The following is a 21,533-nucleotide window of genomic DNA, read 5'->3' on the forward strand; positions in this document are numbered from 1 at the left end:
AGTCAATCATACAACCATTCTATCTTCTTAGAAAGCATTGTTCATAAAGGATTTCAATAGCTTTTATCTCACAATGATCTGACGAAAGCGAAAAGGTTCGACGATAAAAGATTAGATAAAAGGACAAAAGAATAAGACATTGCTCAAACAGATAAACATGGGATTGTCAGTGAACAGAGAACACAAGGGAGTGTGTTGAATTCATGCTGGATCTCAAATCACCAACAGTCTTTGGAACAGAGAATATCCTACGAATATCTGGAATGAATATGAAATATTTCCAATAGTTTAAAATAACATTTTCTCAGGCAATTGCTTCATTTTGTGTCCTACATTCATGCAGTGCTCTACTGTGTTCTTCAGACTTGATACTGTTGAAGATGCATTAGCACACCAAGACCAAGTGTTTCTAGGATGCAAACCATCCAGCAACCTTTCTTTCCTTTGATTTATTAGTTGGAGCTTATCTCCTCACCTCTCCAATATATTTTTAGGGGTGACCTCTACCATTGTGCGTTCACTCTTCTCCTGTCTTTTGTGCCCCGCTATTTTCCTCTGAACGTTCTCCTCTTGTCATTTTGCTCACAGCATCCCAGCAGCCTTGGTAACAACACATCCGGATTTGTCGTAGCTCTCTGCGGAAGGATTTGCGGAAAATGTAGTAAACAAAAGGGTTGTACGCCGTTGAGCATTTTGCGAAGAGGCAGGGTAGCAAGCTGACAATGGGCGCCATGCTGTCTTTGCCCTCAGAGTGAAACATGGTCCAGAGACTGATGAACACATAGGGGGTCCAGGACACAATAAAGCCAGCGCTGATCAGGATACCCATCTGAAACACAAGAGGGAAACTTGAACTGACAACAGAAAGCAGTTCTGAGTGATTCACGTTGGACAGGCTACCGCTGTTGTCTGGAGGAAAGGGCACTAATGCATTCATTCAGAATGATGGTTCCACATGCACCATTTAATAATTGAGGTTTATGAACAACATTGTGCTTAAATATCATAGCTGGCAGGTACAGGGAAAAGTTTTCAGAAATACGTAATTACCATTTTGCCCTTACCTCCAGGAGGGACAGCTCTAACAAAACACTTACAAAACACTTTAAATGACAAGCACACATGGGTCTATTTCTTGGAATCTGTTTACTTCAATTAGTGACATTTAAGGAGATTGGAATGAATTGGATCTTGACCTTTACCCACTTCTATAATTTGGAAAACAAACAGCAAAATATTCCTCTTAGGTTTATGATTTTAGATTGGAAACCAGCTGAGCAAAATCTTTTTGTTGTGGCAGAAGATGGAGCAGGGGTGAGAATCGTCGTCTGTCACTGTCGCAGGAAAAACTGTTAAGCTTCCAGATGTGTGAACGCCCCAGGGTTTGCACATACTGTGACCCTGCATGTTGTTAAACACTTAAAAGGACAAGTTTGCAGGTTTTTGACCAGCTTTGTGTTGTTACAATGGAGAAAGAGTAGCCTATACATTGTTAATGTACATGTAGGCCTATATACCGACACTGTAACAATACAAAGCAGGGTGAAAATCTACAAACATGTCCTTTAAGTGTTTAACAGCATGCAGTGTCACTGTACGTGCAAACCCTGGAGCGTTCACACATCTGCTGGAAGCTTAACAGAAATCAAAAAGACAAGCTTTCAAAGTAAATGGCTCTTTAAAAGACAGAAAAAAACCCTACCCTTAATTTTGTGTACATATTGAAAATGTGAAAAGTAAGAATGGATCTTTCCAATTTTGAGAAAGCTCTTAATATTTTTGTGTGTGCAATATTGGATGGTCCTTACCAGGGTGACTTTTCTCTCAACGGCCCCTGAGTTGGGCAGGTTATCATTGCTCTGGATGGACTGATAAGCCTTGTGGAGCTTCCAGGCGATGCCAGCGTAGGAGAACAGGATGACTCCACATGGGATCAGGGTGCACAGGATGGCCAAAGACATAATGAACGAAGAGCCGTTTAAGGAGTGCTGGTACTCGGCCCAGTCCACAGAACAAGCCAAACCGTAGGGTTCCGGCCCATATCCTCCCCATCCCAGAAGAGGAAACACTGCCCACAGCAGTGAATAAAGCCAGATGACACCAATCCATATACTTATAGTTTTTCTTCGAAACTTGCTTCCTAGAACAGATTCGAAATAAAAATTGAGTCTAGCCGTGCCTATGAAGAAAATCCAAGACTTCTCAGGTAACAAATTGGCAATAAACTATTTTTCCTTAGAGTTTCTTTGTAAATGCAGAGGAGATTTGAAGTTAATTAGCAGGTTGGTAAATTTGAAAAGGAAAACAAAAACTGTCTAATTGGAAAATCACAGATTAACATTCAGTCTGTCTATATTCCCCCCAATGACCTTTTCATGCATCATTCAGGATTTCAAGCATAATTGCTGTGCTTGTGTTTCACGTTAGTACAAATTAATTAAAAAGTACATATAGTTAGGAGTCTACATATTCAATTCAATTCACATTTATTTGTATAACACTTACACATCGCCTCAAAGCAGCTTTACAGAAAATGCATGTCTAATTTCAGTTCAGAGTGATCTAAAGTTATGTATTTCAGAAATGTACATATCACGCAGTTAGCTAACAGTGTACACATAGTACATACAGAACATTTTGAAAGCTCATTTTGGATGATGAATCATAGTCATATATAAAAATGGCTGAGCGTGTCCACGAAATGACAGAATTAAACTAAGCTATACCTTTTCTGGAAAGTTTACATAGAGTGTTGTTAATAAGAATATAAACTATCTACTAAAAATAACTATTTATTACAAGAACATATTTCTTGGAATTAAAAACAGGACCCAATGTGTTAATATAAAGGAATTTTCAGCATTGATTTTTTCACAGGTGTTTTACCCATTTTGAATTATGGATTGCATTGTGTTTTAGGGTGAAAGGAAATGTCTGTTAATAGAAAATGTCCTGGCAGAAAATTACATTTTTACAGAGTTTTTCTTACAGTGTATTTTCTAAATGCATAAATGTCATAACTCAATCTTCCGGTGAAACAATATGCTTCAATCATTATAGTCTTAATATTGACTGCAAGCTCACATTCAGATCTGCAACCATACAATCAACAACCAATGGAAAGAAACAAGTCTTTCCACCGACATATTTTCAATAATCTGTTTCACTTGGATATAAAAGAAAATATTGTTTCTTGTTTTTTTTCTAAATCTTTGCCTACATTTCTTTTTTCATCAACTATTGAAAACTTTAATTTAACAAAGCACATAATGGAACCCTTTATATACCATGACTTCATGCCATTTGTGGTGACAATGTATTATTTGTGGCTTCCTGTTTTATCATCAAACAATAGAAACACGGTGATGTTTCATCTATTTATTCTTATTTTACTGTGATTAAATTGTATGTCATTTGCTAGTACAAATGGGTTTTTCAATTTCTGTTGTGTAAAACCATACATTTTATAGGGGAGACCAGGGCTAGTTGTCACACTTTTTACAGTGAATATTTCTCAGTGTTTAGTTTTGGCACAAATCTTACAATTTTGACTATAAAAGCTATTGAACATTTCCACTGTTATTGCCCAGGATATGTAAAAAACAAAACAACAGTTCATTAACCACACATTGATCTTTTGTGCTTGGATGCAGCAAAATGAAACGAAATATTGTATCAATAAAGCAATCAATGTTTCTAAATCTCACTTTGGGACCTAATGCTATCAGCACAGTACCTGATTTCGGAGGGTTTCCTGTCGCCAGATATCTCACTAACCCCATGACGGCCAGAGTCACGATGCTGGCCACGCTGAAGATCATTCCCATCAGGCCATAGTACAGGCAGGAAGGGTCACCTCCAATCCAGGCGTGGTTGAAGGCAGAGGCGATTGAGAGTGGGTACATGCTGAGAGCCATACCAATGTCAGTCACGGCCAGATTGACCGTGAGGAGCTCAGGAGCTTTGAGAACACTGTGACGCCAAGCGGCTGCTACCAGGACGGCTGCGTTGCCCAGGATGGAGAGGAAGGCTGGAGAAAAATTGGTGGTAAACAAAGTAAAAATCTAATTTCAGGTCAATCAATTAAGTAGCAAGATTGTGTCTGAATTATGACAGTCACTTTTAAGAAAAGTCTGTTTACTCGGCGACCATATTTGCAACACCTCAGGGGAGCTTTTTGGGCACCCAAGACCAAGTCCTATTTAAGTTACTGATAACTGAAATCTAAAAAAAAAGCTTGCCACACTCACATTTACATATTTCAAATCAGCAACAACAATCTGACATAAACTGTCCCATAAATGTTGTTACTTGCTCAAATATTTTTAAAACATTTGACAAAGTTGCACTTTCTCCCATTCATGGTAATATGAGTGCACCGTCTTGATATTTCTAAAGTCTTTGTTCATGATTCTGGCTGGATTATCTTCACCTGTACTGTATGATAGTGTATAACTAACATTACATTCATCCACCACCAGTACCAAAGCATTTATTTGAACCCTTTCAAATAGAAGTCACTAAAGTGGACAGCTGTTAAAAAAACAAACAGACTATTTTGATGGCATAGTTGCACATCAACCTCTACAGTGGACACTAGTGCATCATCCTATACATTGCCACCAACTGGCAAGCCGTTGTAATTTTTTTCCCCAAACCAAGATGGCCGACAGGCAGTCAGAAATGCCAAGTTGCTCCGGAATATCAATCAGTTCCTTGAAGGTTTCCTACTAAAAAAAAAAATGTTGTAGCATCAAGTAACATCAAGTAACATCTAAGAAGTCATATCATTGTTACATTTTCCAAGTATTGATTTTAGATTATGAGGAAATTCTGATTAATCCTCTGTTTACAATAATTTAAACTGTGGCTGTGTTATATATATTTTATAGTTTTTTTTTTTTTAAATATATTTTCGTATCATTTAATCATTGGTTTGTTAAATACGCACAGTATAGAGCGTTATTTCTGTTTTATAACACAGTATCTCTACAGTTATAATAAAAAACGCACACTGTCTACTCAAGTGGACATCTGAAAATCTCTTTGAAAAATATGTGTAAAAAATTTAATAAAAGTTAATATCTTGTTTTACATGCGGTAAGAGCAATAAAAGCACGGGGGAAAATCCTGACTGAGGTTGTCAGTTCATGCATGAAAGGGTCAAGTTGTATCAAAATAATCGAATTATAAATTATTTGAATTAACTTTAAATTGAACAAACTATTATTATTAAAAATTATTATTAAAATGTTAGCAGGAATCAAAAAAGCAAATCGATCTACTTAAGTGAATGTTATTTCAGCAACGTGCCATCGTAGTGAAGGCACGTGCGCGTGCACTCTGCAAGCCAGAACAGGACATCGCAAGTTCGCAACACAACACAAAAATCATCTCCCAAAAATGATGTTCAAATTGATGTATGTAAAATATATGTACGTAAAAGTATACTCGCATTCTGTTTGTTAGCTACTTAAGGGGAGCGCACGCGATCCCATAGACTGTCACAGAAGTTGTGTAGAAATAAACCACCAAAAGAATGAAAGATCCGTTTGCCGAAAGCCACCTAGGCCTACTTAAAGTTTGACAATGTGATTATGTTAATTAGTCTTCGACTTAATATATTTTACAGATCGCACCTTGGATCACTGGGATTTGGATTATTTTTGGATGTTTGTTAACATTCCATCAAGAGCATTTTAAGGTAAGGTTTTTATTCACTCATATCAGCAGCTTCTTATAATCTGGGGTTTTTGATTCTTTCTTATCGACCCCAGAACTTTACAGCCAAATTCTTGTAGACTTTTAAATCTAAAATAAATATTTAAATAATAGATAGGTTCAAGTTTCAACCCTTAACTACTTTAAAGGGCCAGAATCTTGAATTAGCCTATTTGTAAGTTGCAAATAGGTTGTAAAGCTATTGGCTATTCAATCTCAGCAATGTATGATCAGGTCATCTCTGTTTACAGTAGGCCTATAGACTATATGTCATTTTTATTTATTTTTTGTTTATTTAAAAAAAGAAAAGAAAGAAAGACCACTAGCCTATTTGAAAAAACGAAATGTCACTAAGCAATCATGGTGACTCTTCAACTGAAAAGATATTTTCTACATCATCTATGCTGGGATGAAAATCCACCCAAAGATCAATTTCGCTGAGTTGAACAGTAAGGCATTTCACGGCAATCTAGCCAATGGCAGTAAGAAAAGCAGGGCAGAAATCTGACTGATTCCCTTATGTGGTCAACAGTGTTCTTGGGAATGGTCTTAAGGGTTAGTTCACCCAAAAATTTTAAATTCTGTCATTAATTTCTCACCCTCGTGTTGTTCCAATCTTCGAAACACAAATGAAGATATTTTTGATGAAATCTGAGAGCTGTCTCACTCCTTCATAGGCTGCATTAAGGTAATTTCATCTGCCGGCCCAGAAAAGTTAGTAAAGACATTGTTAAAATAGTCCAAGTGACTACTGTGGCTCAACCTTAACTTTATCAAGCTACGAGAATACGTCTTGTGAATACAAAAATAACGACTTTATTCAACTATTCATTTTCTTCTGTGTGGGCCTCTGACGTGAGTTCACGAGAGCTCCGTGATGCATGCGCGAGAACATATGTAGTGTTTAAAATGGTTCTAAAGTGTGCATTTCCTTTATGTCCGAATCATGAAAAACCAACGAGAAAACGTAAAAGTGCCTTACCAATGCTGCAAAATGAATGGCTTAACTTTCACACTTTTCCATCAAATGATCGTGAGCGTCATCTTCTCAGTTCTCGCGCATGCGTCGAAGCGCTCTCGTGAACTCGCGTCAGAGGCCCACACGGAAGAAAATAAATAGTTGAATAAAGTCATTATTTTTGTTTTTGCAAACAAGACGTATTCTCGTCGCTTGATAAACTTAAGGTTGAGTCAAGTCAAGTCAAGTCATCTTCATTTATATAGCGCTTTTAACAATGTAGATTGTTTCAAAGCAGCTTTACAGAGACAAGCGTATAATTTAAGGTAACAGAGATTGTTTTGGCTTTATAGCGGTTCTTTAATAAAGTTATTTTCAAGCTAAAGTTATTTTTGATTGATTTGCTTCCGTCCGCAACGATCATTTGTTATTAAATTAGCCACTGTAGTCACTTGGACTATTTTAACGATCTCTTGACTAACTTTTCTGGGTCGGCAGATGAAATTACCTAGCAGCCTATGAAGGAGTGAGACAGCTCTCAGATTTCATCAAAAAATATCTTCATTTGTGTTTCGAAGATGAACGAAAGTCTTGGAAAGGTTGGAACAACATGAGGGTGAGAAATTACTGACAGAAGTTTTATTTTTGGGTGAACCAACCCTTTAAAGGGGCTATATGCTTTTTTCTGAAATTTAAACTCGCGACTGACACCTGTGGCCAAAAAACAGAACTGCTCTTCCTTTCTGCTCGCTCTCTCAGCGCGCGCTCGTACGTGCACACTTCACAAGTCATCTGCTGCAAGGAGGTCAACATTATGTTTACTGAGGTAAGAACAGTCAAATACACAATTCGCACAATCCATTGCACTGCTTGCGAGTGTAGGCTACTTGCTGACTAGCGGTGGTGGCAGAGTGATCTGAAACGTTTAACATGAACGCGCTTGACGTCACATCCGCAGACAGCGCGGGAAAAATCCGACCCGACAGAAAATAGGAAAAATAGGATACAGGCTTATAGGTGCACCAACTATGAGCAGACAAGGTGTCAGTATGCTCATCAGGAGATGTTTGAGTCATAAATGGTAAAATAAAAAGGCTATTGTTACGTTTATTTTGGGGAAAAAGATGCATATAGCCCCTTTAAAGGCCCCCTGAAATAAAAATGGAAGTTTTTTGTCTTTTTAGTATGTTAGCCTTACTGTTATCTATAAGCTAGTGTGCTCCAAAACAATGAAAAACTTAGCATTTAGAGATAAGCGTTCAAAACGTACAGTCTCTCACTTCTGTCAATATGGATCAATGATTTTGATGACATCAATCTGCACTTCAGCTTCTCATCAGATTTACTGTCCAATCAAAATGCTCTCTAGAATCTATAGCTCCCGTCACCCAAAAACATACATTATAAATATAAGCTGATGTTGTGGCTAAAATCGGTCACTTTTTCACACACATACACACACACTGCACACAGTGCACTAAATAAGGAATAGGGAACGATTCAGACAGTGTAGAAATACTTTCCATTGGGGCAAATGAAGTCTGGTTTCACTTTAGTGTCACGCGAACTGTGAGCTGAGTGATGTTATCAAGAACGCTGCTGTTCCATTTTTTTATTTGCGCACTTGGTATTGAGAAACGCCTACGATAGCACAGAGCGGATCATATGCGCGAGTTGCCGCAGCAGACCAGAAAACGAATCGGACCCATTTAAATTCTGCACAGAATGCTGTATTTTAAAGCGAGATGGAGGAGATTAGAGGAGAAACGGTGGCTTTACCGAACTCAACAGCTCCGGATGAGCTGTGATATAAACTAAACGCTATTGGCTATTTAAAAAAGGGGAGGAACTGTTCAATATGTCCCGCCCTGTCTTCCTGTTTCAGAGGAAATTACGTCAACACACTAATTAATGCTGTGCTTTTCAAGGCACTTCAGGGGGCCTTTAAGAAAATGTGTCTTTTGAGAGATGGCCTCTGCTCTTGCAGAGCTGTATGTAATATTCAATTTAATGTTATTCGGTTCCCAGCAGCTCCAGTCATGTTGCCTGAGGCGGGAAAAAAGGTAAACATACCACACTGTAATATTTTGCAAAGAACCGTGCGAAAATAAGTCAATATTCTGCTAATTGTATTGGTATGCTATGGGAGTTTTGCAAAAATGTAGGCAGAGGCACAATTGATTATGGGTTGCAGCCCATAATGCAAATGAAACAATTCTCAATTCAATGAGCTAGTTACGCAATTAATAGCTTGCCCAATATTAAAATTCTATTGAGGCAAATTTCTAATTGAAATATGACTTATCGTTAACTCATGGCTGATGTGTGACGAAGGCAGGCTTTAGAGATTGTGCTTTATCTACAGTATAGTTTGTTGGAAGCAGGTCTTTTCACATTAGCACACGTAATGTCACATCACTGACATTTACCTATGTCAACATCTGTTCATTTTGTGTTCATAAATAGATGTATAAATACAGGCAGGGACATTAACCTTATGACAGGGTTAAAACAGATTCTCAGAAAAGCCTAACAGGTATTCTTTGAAGCTGTCTCATAACAACAGATGCACTCTGACATGAATAAATCATCTTGCATTAAAAAACGCAGGCAAATGCTAATTAGAAAAATAATTACAGCATGATTTTTTCTGCAGTCTGATTTTTTAGACGCTTGGTCTCCATTGAGGTGCCAAAAAGTAATTAAGGAAAAGAACAATATTGCTTCCTATCCTCTGTTTAATCTCACTCTAATCAGACAAAGCGCTGACATGCTATTGCGTCTTTGGCAGAAAAGCATTAAATTAGTATTTAATAGTGTACTGAGCAGTTAAACTGTTTACATAACTAGATTTAAAGCTATTTCTAAAGCCATGCATGTTTTGTTAAACTCCTGCAATTGCATGTCAGACAGCAATGGGACAAATTCATAAATCACTGTCAGATATTTCTTGGTGCATTCTTAGGGATTTGCATGGATCTGGTGTAAACAGTAAACACAGTCAAGTGAGCTGTCTCTGAGAGCATTACAAAGACGTTCATCAGATTTCCTCAGCTCAGTGGAGCGCAGTCACATTCTCTTGAGCACATCAGGAAACGCTGGTCTGTCCTCCGCTCTGCTCGCAACTGTGTCCGAAAGCTGAAAAATGCTGCCATATGCATGCAATTTAGATTATATCCTATTAAAATGCCATAATGTTCAGTTTTTAAGTATCTTTACTTAAAATATATTTTTCAAACAGATTATTGGAGTACATTTTACAAGAAAATACCATTTCAGTCTTTCTACTTGCCATTTCTTTGTAATTATTTGTGAAATTGAGCAATTTCTTTTTTTGAGTAAAAAATTTGAGTAATTCAAAGTAAATCTTAGTCCCTTTTTTTTGTGTGTACCAAAAGATTAGATTTTTTTTTTCAGTTTATTTCTAGAAATATACAGTCACTGAAACTGAAATTGAACTTGCTCTAGATCTTTTCAACCAAAGGTCCATGAAAGTGATGATATCTATATATAATATTCATTACATTTCGATAAGGATGCATGATCATAATAATTGTAATGTTATTGCTGATAAATGAGTGCAAAAGTGTCCAATATTAAACATTCTGAACTGTTTTGACTAAATATATTAAAAATGAAACACTAAAAACTAAAATCAAATGTTTTAAATGCTACAAGTGAATTTAGGCATCATGCACACAGTATGAAAAATGCATATTCATTTTGAGATTTGCTACATTTAATAGTGTTCTTAAATTATTAGTGAACTTTCAGAGATGAACTATAAGTGAGCATTATAGGTGACAGCAAAGGTAATCTAAATGTAAAAATGGAGGAAATGAGCATGAATTGCACAATAAATATCAAATATTGACAGATAATGATTTAAAAAACACTAATATCATCAGATAATTGATAAGGTACTGCTATATCATGCATCCCTAACATTAACTAATAATCTAACAAAGATTATATAATAATGATATATAACAAATTTTCATTTTTAGGTGAACTATACTTTGAAAAAGTAGCCTATACTGTCGAAACCTGTTTGAGAGACCTGAAGCCGTGTCTGTTTTTACTCAAATACTGCATATTAAGTTGTTGTCTGAAGGAGCAGCGATGCAGCTATCATAAGTTTCGGACACAACCGTGTTCTCTCATTCTCTCCATCTGTTCTCTCCATCTGCAATGATTGCGTGGACTGCTAGAGATCTAATGTAAATGCTCTGCAGTGCCACTTATCTATACTTTAGATATAAACATTTGTTGCATTTGTCAAACAGGGACATTCAGAGAGCACATATACTGTACTACTCCTATTGTGTTGACAGAAGGTTATTTTGAGTGCAAGTGTACTGTACGTCTAACCCTCCCTGAGGGCATAGGAGAAACATGTTCATTGACCTTATTCCTCTGACCTTCAAATGAGATAGAAAGAGCATTTCCTCAGCTTCACAATATGATCTAATGCATGACGCTTTCATTTTATTCTGGTATGAAAACATGTAAAAACATTTCCCCAGAGTTGTGGTATCTTCTGGTATTATACATTAATTGATTCTCAGAGTAAAAATTTTTCTTCATGTTTGTGCATTGCATAACCTGAGACAGTGAAACTGCAGATAAATATCAAAACAGATATCCAGAGTTAGCACTTAACTTCTGGACTAATAGAGGCCTGTAATGGCTTTCAGTAGCCGTATTTGTAATTATTTTTCAGCTATGGTGGTGTGCTATACATGGATAAAAAGTCATTATAACACAACCCTTGAGGTTGCTGCAGTAAATTAACATGGAATCAACACAAAGTGTGTTTCCCAATTCACCAACGTTTTAAATAATTAATAATATTTTAAATAATGTATCAGTGGTATGATATCATTGTCACAGCAACAACATAAAAAAAACAATGTGTTAACCCTTAAATTATAGACTTAAATTACAGTTTGTGAATTTTTATTTTATTTTATTTTTTAGCTTTCATAGTGGTGCACAGTAGGAATGTTGGCATACTTGGAATAATTTGATGAGTTGATATTGACATCTCTGATTTCAAACTTTGGTTGAAATTGTTGAGATCTCTTCTGAAGATTACTGTGGACTTTTTCCTCGGAAGAAACATCTTAGAAGAAAGGGTCAGCATTTAATGTAGCGGTGAAGGAGAAACATTTGAGATAACAAAGATGTTTTGTGATTTTTCTCCCAGTTATTAGTATGTTGTGGAGAAAAGAGTATTTTATGTTGTAAAGAGCATAAAATGGTCCTATTCATATCTTTGCTATTGAGCATGGGGATCGTGAATGTATGTCGAGGGAAGATTTGAAGTTGAGAAGCACATCTTTTAGAGCATGTTGCGACTGTATTTGCATGCAGTAGTGCTGGTTGCTGTCTGAGTTAATCTCTGATTATTCAAGTGATTTTGATTTATTAACCCACTTGCGTAGGGGTTTTCAACGCCTGCTACATTTAAATGCCTGGGAATTTATGTAACTTGTCCGCAAAAAGCCATGCATGGGTCTATAAAAATAGACTTTGTGGCTCTCTCTCTTCCATGGCTCTCTGACTTTGACATTTATCTCTGTACATTGTGGCTAAAATGGTGAATGACTTTATTTACCCATTACATTATCTCCATCTAGATTATAAAAAATGATCTGAATGCGACTTGAAAGGGATTGAACAATGAATATTTCATGTAGCTTAATGAGTGATCAATCTGTCCTTGAGGCTTACACCGATCTAAGAATGAAATCATGGCTAAACATATTCAGAATTGAACTTTGCATTCTTCATCTAGTTGGGCTGAGATCTAGTTTGATTTCTAATTAATTGCTACCCTGAAATTCAGAGTTCTCGCGAGAGCACAAGTTGAATTTGCTCAGCGAGTTTACTCTGGCATCGAGTAATGATGCTCATTAAATATGCCCTTGTATCCGAGCTGCACCAATCACATCGGGTTATCTGATATAGGCGGGCCAGAGGCGAGCTAAACAGATGACGACAGCGCTGTGACGTCGAAGTCATTAGTAAACATTGCAAGATGGCTATGGATGAACACCAGTTGTTTAAAACGGCTTTGGCCGCTACAATGAACGAGTTAGACTTGGCTTTTTATCTAAAAGAGGAACAGAAGACGGCGCTCTAATCGTTCCTTTGCGAGAACGGTGTGTTTTGCTGTTTTGCTGACCGGATACGGCAAGAGTCTAATCTACCAGTTAGCTCCGCTGGTAGCTAAGCATATGGGGCTTGTTGTGATTGGTTGTAGTGTTATCCAATTGCAAAGATTTTCAAATGCATGCTTGGTGCCGCCCCTCGAGCTGGCCGATTTTCATTAGTCGATGCCAGACCATTAATCTTTCAGATTTAGGTCTGGATTTCCAGGCTAATTAATTGCAGCTTGTTAAGCATCAAATCCCATCACCATTTACTGTGTGCAAAATTTACAAGCAATATTGTATAATAATATTATTAATTTAATTTAATTAGTAAGTTAAGTATGCATGGATGTTTTGGATCAAACTGGTTTTGTTCTTGTATGTGGTGGTCATTAGCTGGTCCAAGCTGGTATTAGTTGGTTTACCTGCTACCATGTTCCTTTAACCAATTTGACGACCTTACGCTTGTATAATCAGATGGAAACTTGTTCCTGGTCCAAGCACTAACTTGAATCAGCTATGATGTTTATTTAATAAAGTTAACAACAAGAAATCTGTGAATAAAAAAATAAATAAAATATATATATATATCTTTAAATGTTTTTGAAATAAGTCTCTTATGTTCACCAATTTACTTAATCAAAACCCAGTAAAAACAGTAATATTGGGAAAATAGTATTACAGTATTTTATTATTATTTAAAAAAATAAGTTCAACAACAACAAAAATAAAATAAAATAATGCAACAGTTTGCATAATGTTTTTTTCTTTTTTTTTTTTTCGCTTTGACAACTTCAAATGAAATTGTTCAACCAAAACTGTATATTGAGTTAAAGGAACGTAATCATTTGTAACATAAACACAAATTTTTAAGTTGGCTACTCAAAAAATTAAGTCGCTTCAACTACTTAATTTGAAGTCCTGAAACCAATTAATCTTATTCATTTGAGTTAAAATACAGAGCTATCATAGCAAATGTTAAATATAACTTATTTAGCATATGTATATTTAATGAACATGTAAGTCACTGGCGACTTTTCATTATTAGTATTCAATTATTGGTATTATACTCTTCTGCACTCTTCATGGTAACCACAAATAACACTTAATTTCAACATTTAATCTCTTTATCCGTTTTATGCAAAGCATACTGGGAACTAGAAACAAAACATTCGTGGGCTTAATTTGTACGATTTTCAAGTCGGCAAAGAATCGGTTTGGAATCGCTTTGTGACTCCCAGAACTCCCAGTTATGATTACTGTCTATCAAGCCAGACAGTCAAACAGTAGGTTGTGATTTGCTGGCATGCGCTCTCAATGTTAATTTGAATGAAATGCCAATGCCCTCCTAACTAAATCGTGAACAAGGAAATTACTGGTGTCTAAGAAATTACTTGAGTCTAGTGATAACAGTGGCACCACACTGTGGCTCTGGGGTAAAGCAAATGAAACATGATATGTTTGCAAATCCCTTGCATATAAAAGTCACCATACCTGACAGAATTTATGTACACAGTCAAATGTAAGATAAAAAAAAACTATATAGTAGATCAAACAACTGCAAAAATTAAATAATAGATAATTGGATATGTTTTTTGTCATATTATCCGGATCCTTCAGAAAATATTTTTTCCAGTCATTATTATTTTAAAAAGAACTTGGAAGAAGGTTATGAAACTTTTTTTTTCACCCACTTTCTTCATGCATTAAATAATTCAGAGAGTTGTCATTAATATTGAAAATGTAAAACCTTGTATATTTCAATAGTAGTATGAAAAATCAGCACTTACCAACCACCAGCAAGTACGTCCCCGCACCATAATCAACAGCAGGAGACAGTTTAGAGGTGTATCGATCCATTACAGCTTCTCAGTCTGAATTGTCTGCAAATGACATCCTGGGGTTTTCAATTTCATCTCCATTTCGCCAGGAAAAACACTCCAATTTGACATCCTGTAATCATAATTATTAGCACAGCGCACTTAATTTCTCCCTCACCTTTTCATTCAGAGTAATCCCTCTTCATACATGGACGACCACACAAACTCATTCACTCGTGTGCTACTTGAGCTTGCATAAGAATCATAGAGACCCATCCTTTTGATTAGGATTGCAACTCACTGGTGTGACAACGTGACAGTGTGTAGCGTCTAAACTGTCCACCTCATTTCATGCAAATTCTTCAGTAGATAATGCCAAGAAAATGTGCCAAGATCGAATTCTGGGATGTGTCACTATTGCAAACTTGCCCTTTTATATATTGCAGAAGATATGAGCATGAAACTCATCGTTATGTAAGTGCATTATAGCTAATACTTGCCTAAAATGCTCAAGTGTACTATTTTATTAACAGAAAGCTGTTCTTGCAGTCTATTTGATAAGATTATTTATATTCAGTGTGCGTATTTAATATTCAATCACCATTTGCATTTTGCATGATTAAATTCCCAAATTTCTCAAAATTTGCATCAGGTTGGGGAATTTGTGTTACTGGTAGATATTATGTCTTTCTTAGAGACAAAAATGATCAAAATGAAATAGTCTACAAACCTATAGTAACATCAGTGGATCACACAACAGTCATGTCATTTTATTACAGACCCCTGTATGTCCCTAATGTTCTTTTGAAGCATTATACTTTATTTTTAACGCTATGTTATTGTGTTCCAACCGTCTCATTTGAAGTTCTTCTGACATAATTTTGCAGGCTAACCCTAAAGTTAGCATTGGTTCCCTCAACAAAAACCCAATAGGATTTTTTTCATTGACTTTTATGAAAATGAGCTTTATGATTCTATGAAGTTTATGATTCTTACACATTTTGCTCATCAAAATAATCTTTACAAATGAACACAACTTGAATTTTGAAGCCTAAATGCATTTTTCAGAAGTAAAAGTACAAGTACAGTAGTTTACCTGTTCGATGTTATGATGTTTAATGTCCCCGACAAACTCTCTAGTCCCATTTTGCCGCTTTTTAGCAAGTGACTTTTTTAAAACTTAAAATCCCGAGCGTAATGTTGTAATGTAACCATATGGTCCGCTCCAGGTTTTGTCCCTGTTCTTATAAATTACTTTGTTCTAGGTTTTCATTTTGTTCAATGACTTCAATCTAAAACTGTAAATGCAGAGCATGCGATAATGACAATAACTCTTGTAGAGTAAAACATGGAAATATCTTGAGCTTGTGTTCACCACAGACCTTATTTCAGACATTTAATCAAAAACCCATTGAAAAAACCCATTGACTTTGGGATGATGAAACCAGTCATGTAGGATCATTGGGTTATAAGCATGAGTATATGATGGGTTACTCACTGAATTTTATTGCACCTAGAAATTTTTTTTTTACCATCGATCTTTCACACTCTCTATTCCAAGCAAATGTCACTGCTTTTCTTCATTATCAGCTGTAATTTCCAGAGGTGTGACTGTAGTATTCAAAAATCAATACCACCAACTATTAAAGCATCATGCTATTTCACTGAAGGACTTACCGTTACCTTCATACCTGACTTTTAAGCCAGCAGAAATCAAATCTGCCTGATTCATATTCGTGTTTGCGAGTTCTTTTCATAATTCCACTGATGCACACAAAAGATGTATTCTTTCAAAAGATTTTTAAAAAGTGGCTTGCTTAGACATTTTTCATAGAGTTTGTTCACTATCATTCGCCTCCGTTATTCATGTCCATCATTTTCTGTTCATAATGTGAAGGACATTTTGCCCTTTTCGGATGAGGTTCCTGATAGCTTTCAGTGGGTTGAAATCTTTATTTTGTTCATGGGCAATGTCTAATAATGTGGCAAAAATATATTAAAATATTTTATATGCATTTTTATCATTCAAACCGACGAAATGTTTCCGGGGGCGGTCAGACTGTGCGTTATCTAGCACTGGCTTTGAAAGCAAATTACTGAAGTGGTGAATAGGTTTTCAGCCCTCACTGTGCTTCTTCACTCTCACTGTCCTAGTTCTTTTAGGGTGCCAAAATGGATAAAAGTGCAGCTCTTGTAAAATGTAGTGTTTTGCTTTGATTAATGGATGTCTATAAAACTCAAACAAAGTGACAACACAAATTGGGAGCAGGCCTGTGATTCTTCACACCACATAAAGAGAAACACTTTACTTTCTAGGTCACGCCCTCGTTGGTCAAAAATTGCTATATTAATATGTAATACAGGCTATTTCTAAGATGTGTGCGTGCATGTGTGGATATGTGGATATGCATGTGCACACACACACATTGTGTTTTCATGTTTTGTGGGGACATTCATATATAGACAATGATTTTTTTTTAGGGATGCACGATATATCGGCTACCATATCGGTATCGGCCGATATATGTTAATTGTTGGTGTTATCGTTATATTATCAATATATTAAAGCCGATATATAATGGATTATTTCCTTCAGCTGAGACATTTCAGATGTGCACTGTTCGCCATGATGGTTTTGAATTGCTTGATATATGATTGGAATCACATAAAAAAACGAAAATGCAGTTATAAGTGTATCATGCACAGCACAATTCTGTCAAATAGGCTACATACAATTATAATGAGAACATTATCATTGTGTGCTTGGGACATGGCTTTTAATGGTGAGACTTTTACTTTTGTGATCAGGCTCTCAAAATTATATAAAAATGTGGATTTAGATGGCACGATGGCAGATGAGGCAAGATTAATGGATTCAATAGATTTTGGTACAGGTCTCATTTCTCAGAAGTATCTAGGCATTGTGAATTTGCTTTGAATGGCTCAGCCAAGGTCCATGAAGAAACTAAAGAATCTTTGTGATTAGTCAGTGTTACAACTCAATGAAAGCACAATTGTATTCATTTGCAAGACTTTGAGGAATGAATTGTTCTCTGTACTGGACTGTGGCTTTGAATTGCAATTGAATTGCTTTTTTTCTCTCTGCTCTATAACATTGAATAAGAGATTCAGGTCTTCAGTGATATTGTCTTGCAGTTCTCAAGAAACCCTTCTCTTGACCAGCATGCACAGTTGTAAACACACAAACCTCAGTTGATCAAGTATTTACCTTTACTGTTCTTCAGCATAAAGACTTTTCTCAACAGCCCCAGTCAATTGATTGTGGTCTTTGAACCAGTAAACGTTTTTTACACGGCCTGTGTTGTGATCAATAGAGATGATGAATGCCACGACTTTCCAGGGGCTTTTAGGCTTGAGTTGTAGATGCATTAGTGACTTAGTTCAGCACGGTGTTGAAGCAGATTAACCGATGCTAAACAGATTCTATAATTACAGAGTGAGCTATGGCAGCTGTGGACGTTTGGATCTCGCTGTCACAACCTTCAGTTTCTTTAAGCACTGTTTTATTTAAAAGCTGCCAGCTTCAAACCTAGTGAGATTCTAAGAGCGTAGTAGACTCGTAAAGTTGAATGGATATCATTAGAATGGATAATTACTACATTGTTTAAAGGTATAGCGGAGGATGTTTTACTTCCTGGTGGGTAGTCTAAACTATTGGTCCTCCTAATTGTCAATCATTCTGGTGAATCAATCAAACTTTTCAAAAAGTGGAGAGGGCGGGTCTTATCTAAAATTTGGAAAGATCCTCCGCTATACCTTTAAATGAATACCTTTTTCGCTAACTGTGATTTTTTTTATTTTTTTTTTATGTACATTTCTGAAATACATAACTTAGACAGTTATCTATGATAACAGATCAATCTAAATTGTAATGTGGACTCATGCATTTTCTGTAAAGCTGTGATTATATTCAGGAAATAATGGTTATAAGATAAATAGATGGATACCAGTAACATAGTCAAAAGTTTGGAATATTTAAAAATATTTTTGAAAGGAGTCTCTAATGCTCACCAATGCTGCATTTATTTGGTAAAAAATCCAGTAAAACTGTAATATTGTGAAATATTATTACAATTTAATAGAACTATTTGATTTCCTTCAGAAATCATTATAATATGCTGATTTGGTGCTTAATTATTAAAAATTATTCTTATTTCCAGTGTTTAAAACAGTTTTTGCTGCTTAATAATTTTGTGGAAACTGCAATGGATTTTTTTTTTCAGCATTGATAATAATAATAAATGTGTCTTGAGTAGAAAATCAGCATATTAGAATGATTTCTGAAGGATCATGTGACACTGAAGACTGGAGTAATGATACTGAAAATTCAGCTTTGCATCACAGGAATAAATTACATTTTAAAATACATTCAAATAGAAAAATTGTTATTTTAAACTGTATTAATATTTCACAATATTACTATTTTTAATTTTAATTTTTTTTACATTTAAGTGTAAACTTTTAAACATTTCAAACTTTTAAGTGTATTCATGATTAAGGAGGCTGACTTGCAGAAATGCCGTCTCTCTTCCAGCAAGTCCCTCAAGGATATTTTCAGGCGTTTTTCTTTAAAGCTCCCCAGATGTTTCTTAAATGATTTAAAACCTTTCCTTGCAGTCCCGTAAACAACTCAGCCTACATTAATTTTAAACTAAAATATCTAACTAATTTAACGAGACCCAAAAAGAGCACCTTCGACTCATCATATCCAGCCTGCTGAGAATCATTTACGAACTGCACAGAAGAAGCATTCATAGTGACATCAAGTTGTTTGGCTATCCTGTGAAACCTGCAAAGCTTTTTTTTGTATTTTATTTTTTTATATATGCCAGATCTGTCTGTGTGTTTTAGATGTCTTTCATATTATGTATGAGGTCGGGCAGAGCACAGCTGTAAGAGTCTTATGCTGTCAGTCCAATTGCTGCGCTGTCGAGCACAGGATTTACAGGCTGTCAGGGGAGACAGGTCTCCTGTTAGCTTCACGTACACTGAGATGGAGAGGTAGAAGACCTAAGAGAGTCACAGACAAACAGAGTAGCTAGACTACAAGTATAATAAATACAGTAGTAAACACCTAGTGACTAAACAAGAGCAAGCAGCTGCCATTGTAGTGAGTGAACAAGGTGTCAGGGTTTGGAAGGTTAGAATGGCCCCTGCTGGCGGATGCCGTTACTACACCATCTTTTTCTTTTTTTGTCCATATAATAATACACTAAGATTTCATTATAATATAGTATAAAGTTGACCAGTTTCATAAATGATGCATTATAATATAGTATAAAGTTGACCAGTTTCATAAATGATGCATTATAATATAGTATAAAGTTGACCAGTTTCATAAATGATGCATTATAATATAGTATAAAGCTGACCAGTTTCATAAATGATGCATCCTGTTCTAATTAGACAGAGCATTCCTTTTGCTGTATGTTTAATGGGGACTTTCCTTTTAATCTTTAGAGAAAAAGACGATTAAAGATTTAATCGTTAAATCTTTTAATTGTGTTCATGTTTTAATCAGAAGGAATCATTAAAGGAGAAGGTTCTTCATTTTTGAAAAAAACAAAAACAAAGCTGTATATGTTTTACGTAAGAAAATTGTTTTGGTTATATTTTTTGTATGATTTATAAACCCTTTCTTTCTTTCTTTCTTTCTTTCTTTCTTTCTTTCTTTCTTTCTTTCTTTCTTTCTTTCTTTCTTTCTTTCTTTCTTTCTTTCTTTCTTTCTTTCTTTCTTTGACAATTACAGCTTAATTGGAAAAGAATAAGAACTATATACACATTTCAGATAAATGCTGCTCTATTCATCAAAGAATCCTGAAACATTCTGAAACATCAGAAATGTTTCTTGAGCCTCAGATCATCATATTAGAATGGATCATGTGAAGAATGGAGTAATGATGCTGAAAATACAGCTTTGATCACAGGAAAAATTTTGATTTACAGTATATATTCAAATAGAAAAGTTATTTTAAATTGTAATAATATTCCACAATATTTTTTACTGTATTTTGGATTAAATAAATGCAGCCTTGGTGAGCAGAAGACACTTCTTTAAAAACCTTAAAAAATCTCACAGATCCCAAACTTTTGAACAGTATATTAAATATAACTGGTTAAATGATTTTTGACTTTACATGTTTCTTTTTTTCAGCTTCAGGCTCAAACTATTTTGAAGTCTTTACCAAGAGAGAGCAGTATTGCACAACCAAATGGAGAAAGATTCCATGATTTACTTTATAAAAACTCTACATTCAAGTTTCTTCAAGGCTACATATAACAAACCAGCAAACCATCTCAGATCAGAGAGGCTTGTATTGGGTCTGTACATCTATACAATGATCGGTCATTCTGGTAAAAACATATCAGAATGAAACCTAATAAATTGATTCTCTGTGAGATGATTGGTTTAAAACATCATTCTTTGGCACAGTGGGTTTAGTTTTAGTAATATGTTCCTGAAGGCCGTGTCCATGTTTGAAGTGTGTGCCAAAGGCTACTACTCAGTCTAGTGGCAGCTCTGGGCAGCATGCTTCACTTATGAACCCTACTGCAAAACTGTCCAGTCATGGAAAACTGAAACCTTCAATCAGCATATGCCTGTGAGTTAATGAAGGGGGAACAGTCCTTTGTCAAAGTTTTTAAGAAGAGGCTGAGATTATGCTAAGTCTGTGGCTGAAACCCTTGTTGGTTTTTCCTCGGTGGAGTTTGGGTGGTCCAGCAAAAGTGCTGCTGGGCTCAGTGTCTTGGCACAGGTAGCAAAGGGCTTGGATGACCGAAAACAGTCTCCACGACTATGTAATACAACTTACCCCACTAATTGTGGGTGTTTCAGCAATTAAATTACAGATGATA

At 35.8% G+C, this 21,533-nt stretch overlaps 2 protein-coding genes across 14 annotated transcripts in view; one reads left to right on the plus strand and one right to left on the minus strand.

Annotated features, from left to right (window-relative positions):
* Positions 1-517: 517 nt before the first annotated feature.
* Positions 518-17,077, minus strand: opn8a (opsin 8, group member a; the record flags this gene model as incomplete). The annotated part of the gene is made up of 4 exons (XM_082147689.1): positions 14,628-17,077; positions 3,737-4,030; positions 1,809-2,140; positions 518-829 (listed from the first exon to the last, which is right to left on the minus strand). Exons 1-4 carry the CDS (start codon positions 14,695-14,697, stop codon positions 518-520), a joined length of 1,008 nt encoding a protein of 335 aa, XP_082003815.1. The 5' UTR covers positions 14,698-17,077.
* runx2b (RUNX family transcription factor 2b) overlaps positions 3,937-21,533 on the plus strand; it is a 149,252-nt gene continuing 131,655 nt past the window's right edge. For 7 of the 13 annotated variants that reach the window (XM_082148611.1, XM_082148621.1, XM_082148619.1 and 4 more), the window contains exon 1: positions 3,964-4,047. The gene's annotated coding sequence lies outside the window, so the exon portion shown is untranslated. Of the gene's footprint in view, positions 4,057-5,632; positions 5,705-21,533 lie in introns of those variants that run through there. The other 6 variants (XM_082148615.1, XM_082148620.1, XM_082148614.1 and 3 more) reach the window with 6 other exon arrangements.

Source organism: Leuciscus leuciscus (assembly GCF_965113295.1).
Source record: "Leuciscus leuciscus genome assembly, chromosome: 19".
NCBI lineage: Eukaryota > Metazoa > Chordata > Actinopteri > Cypriniformes > Leuciscidae > Leuciscus > Leuciscus leuciscus.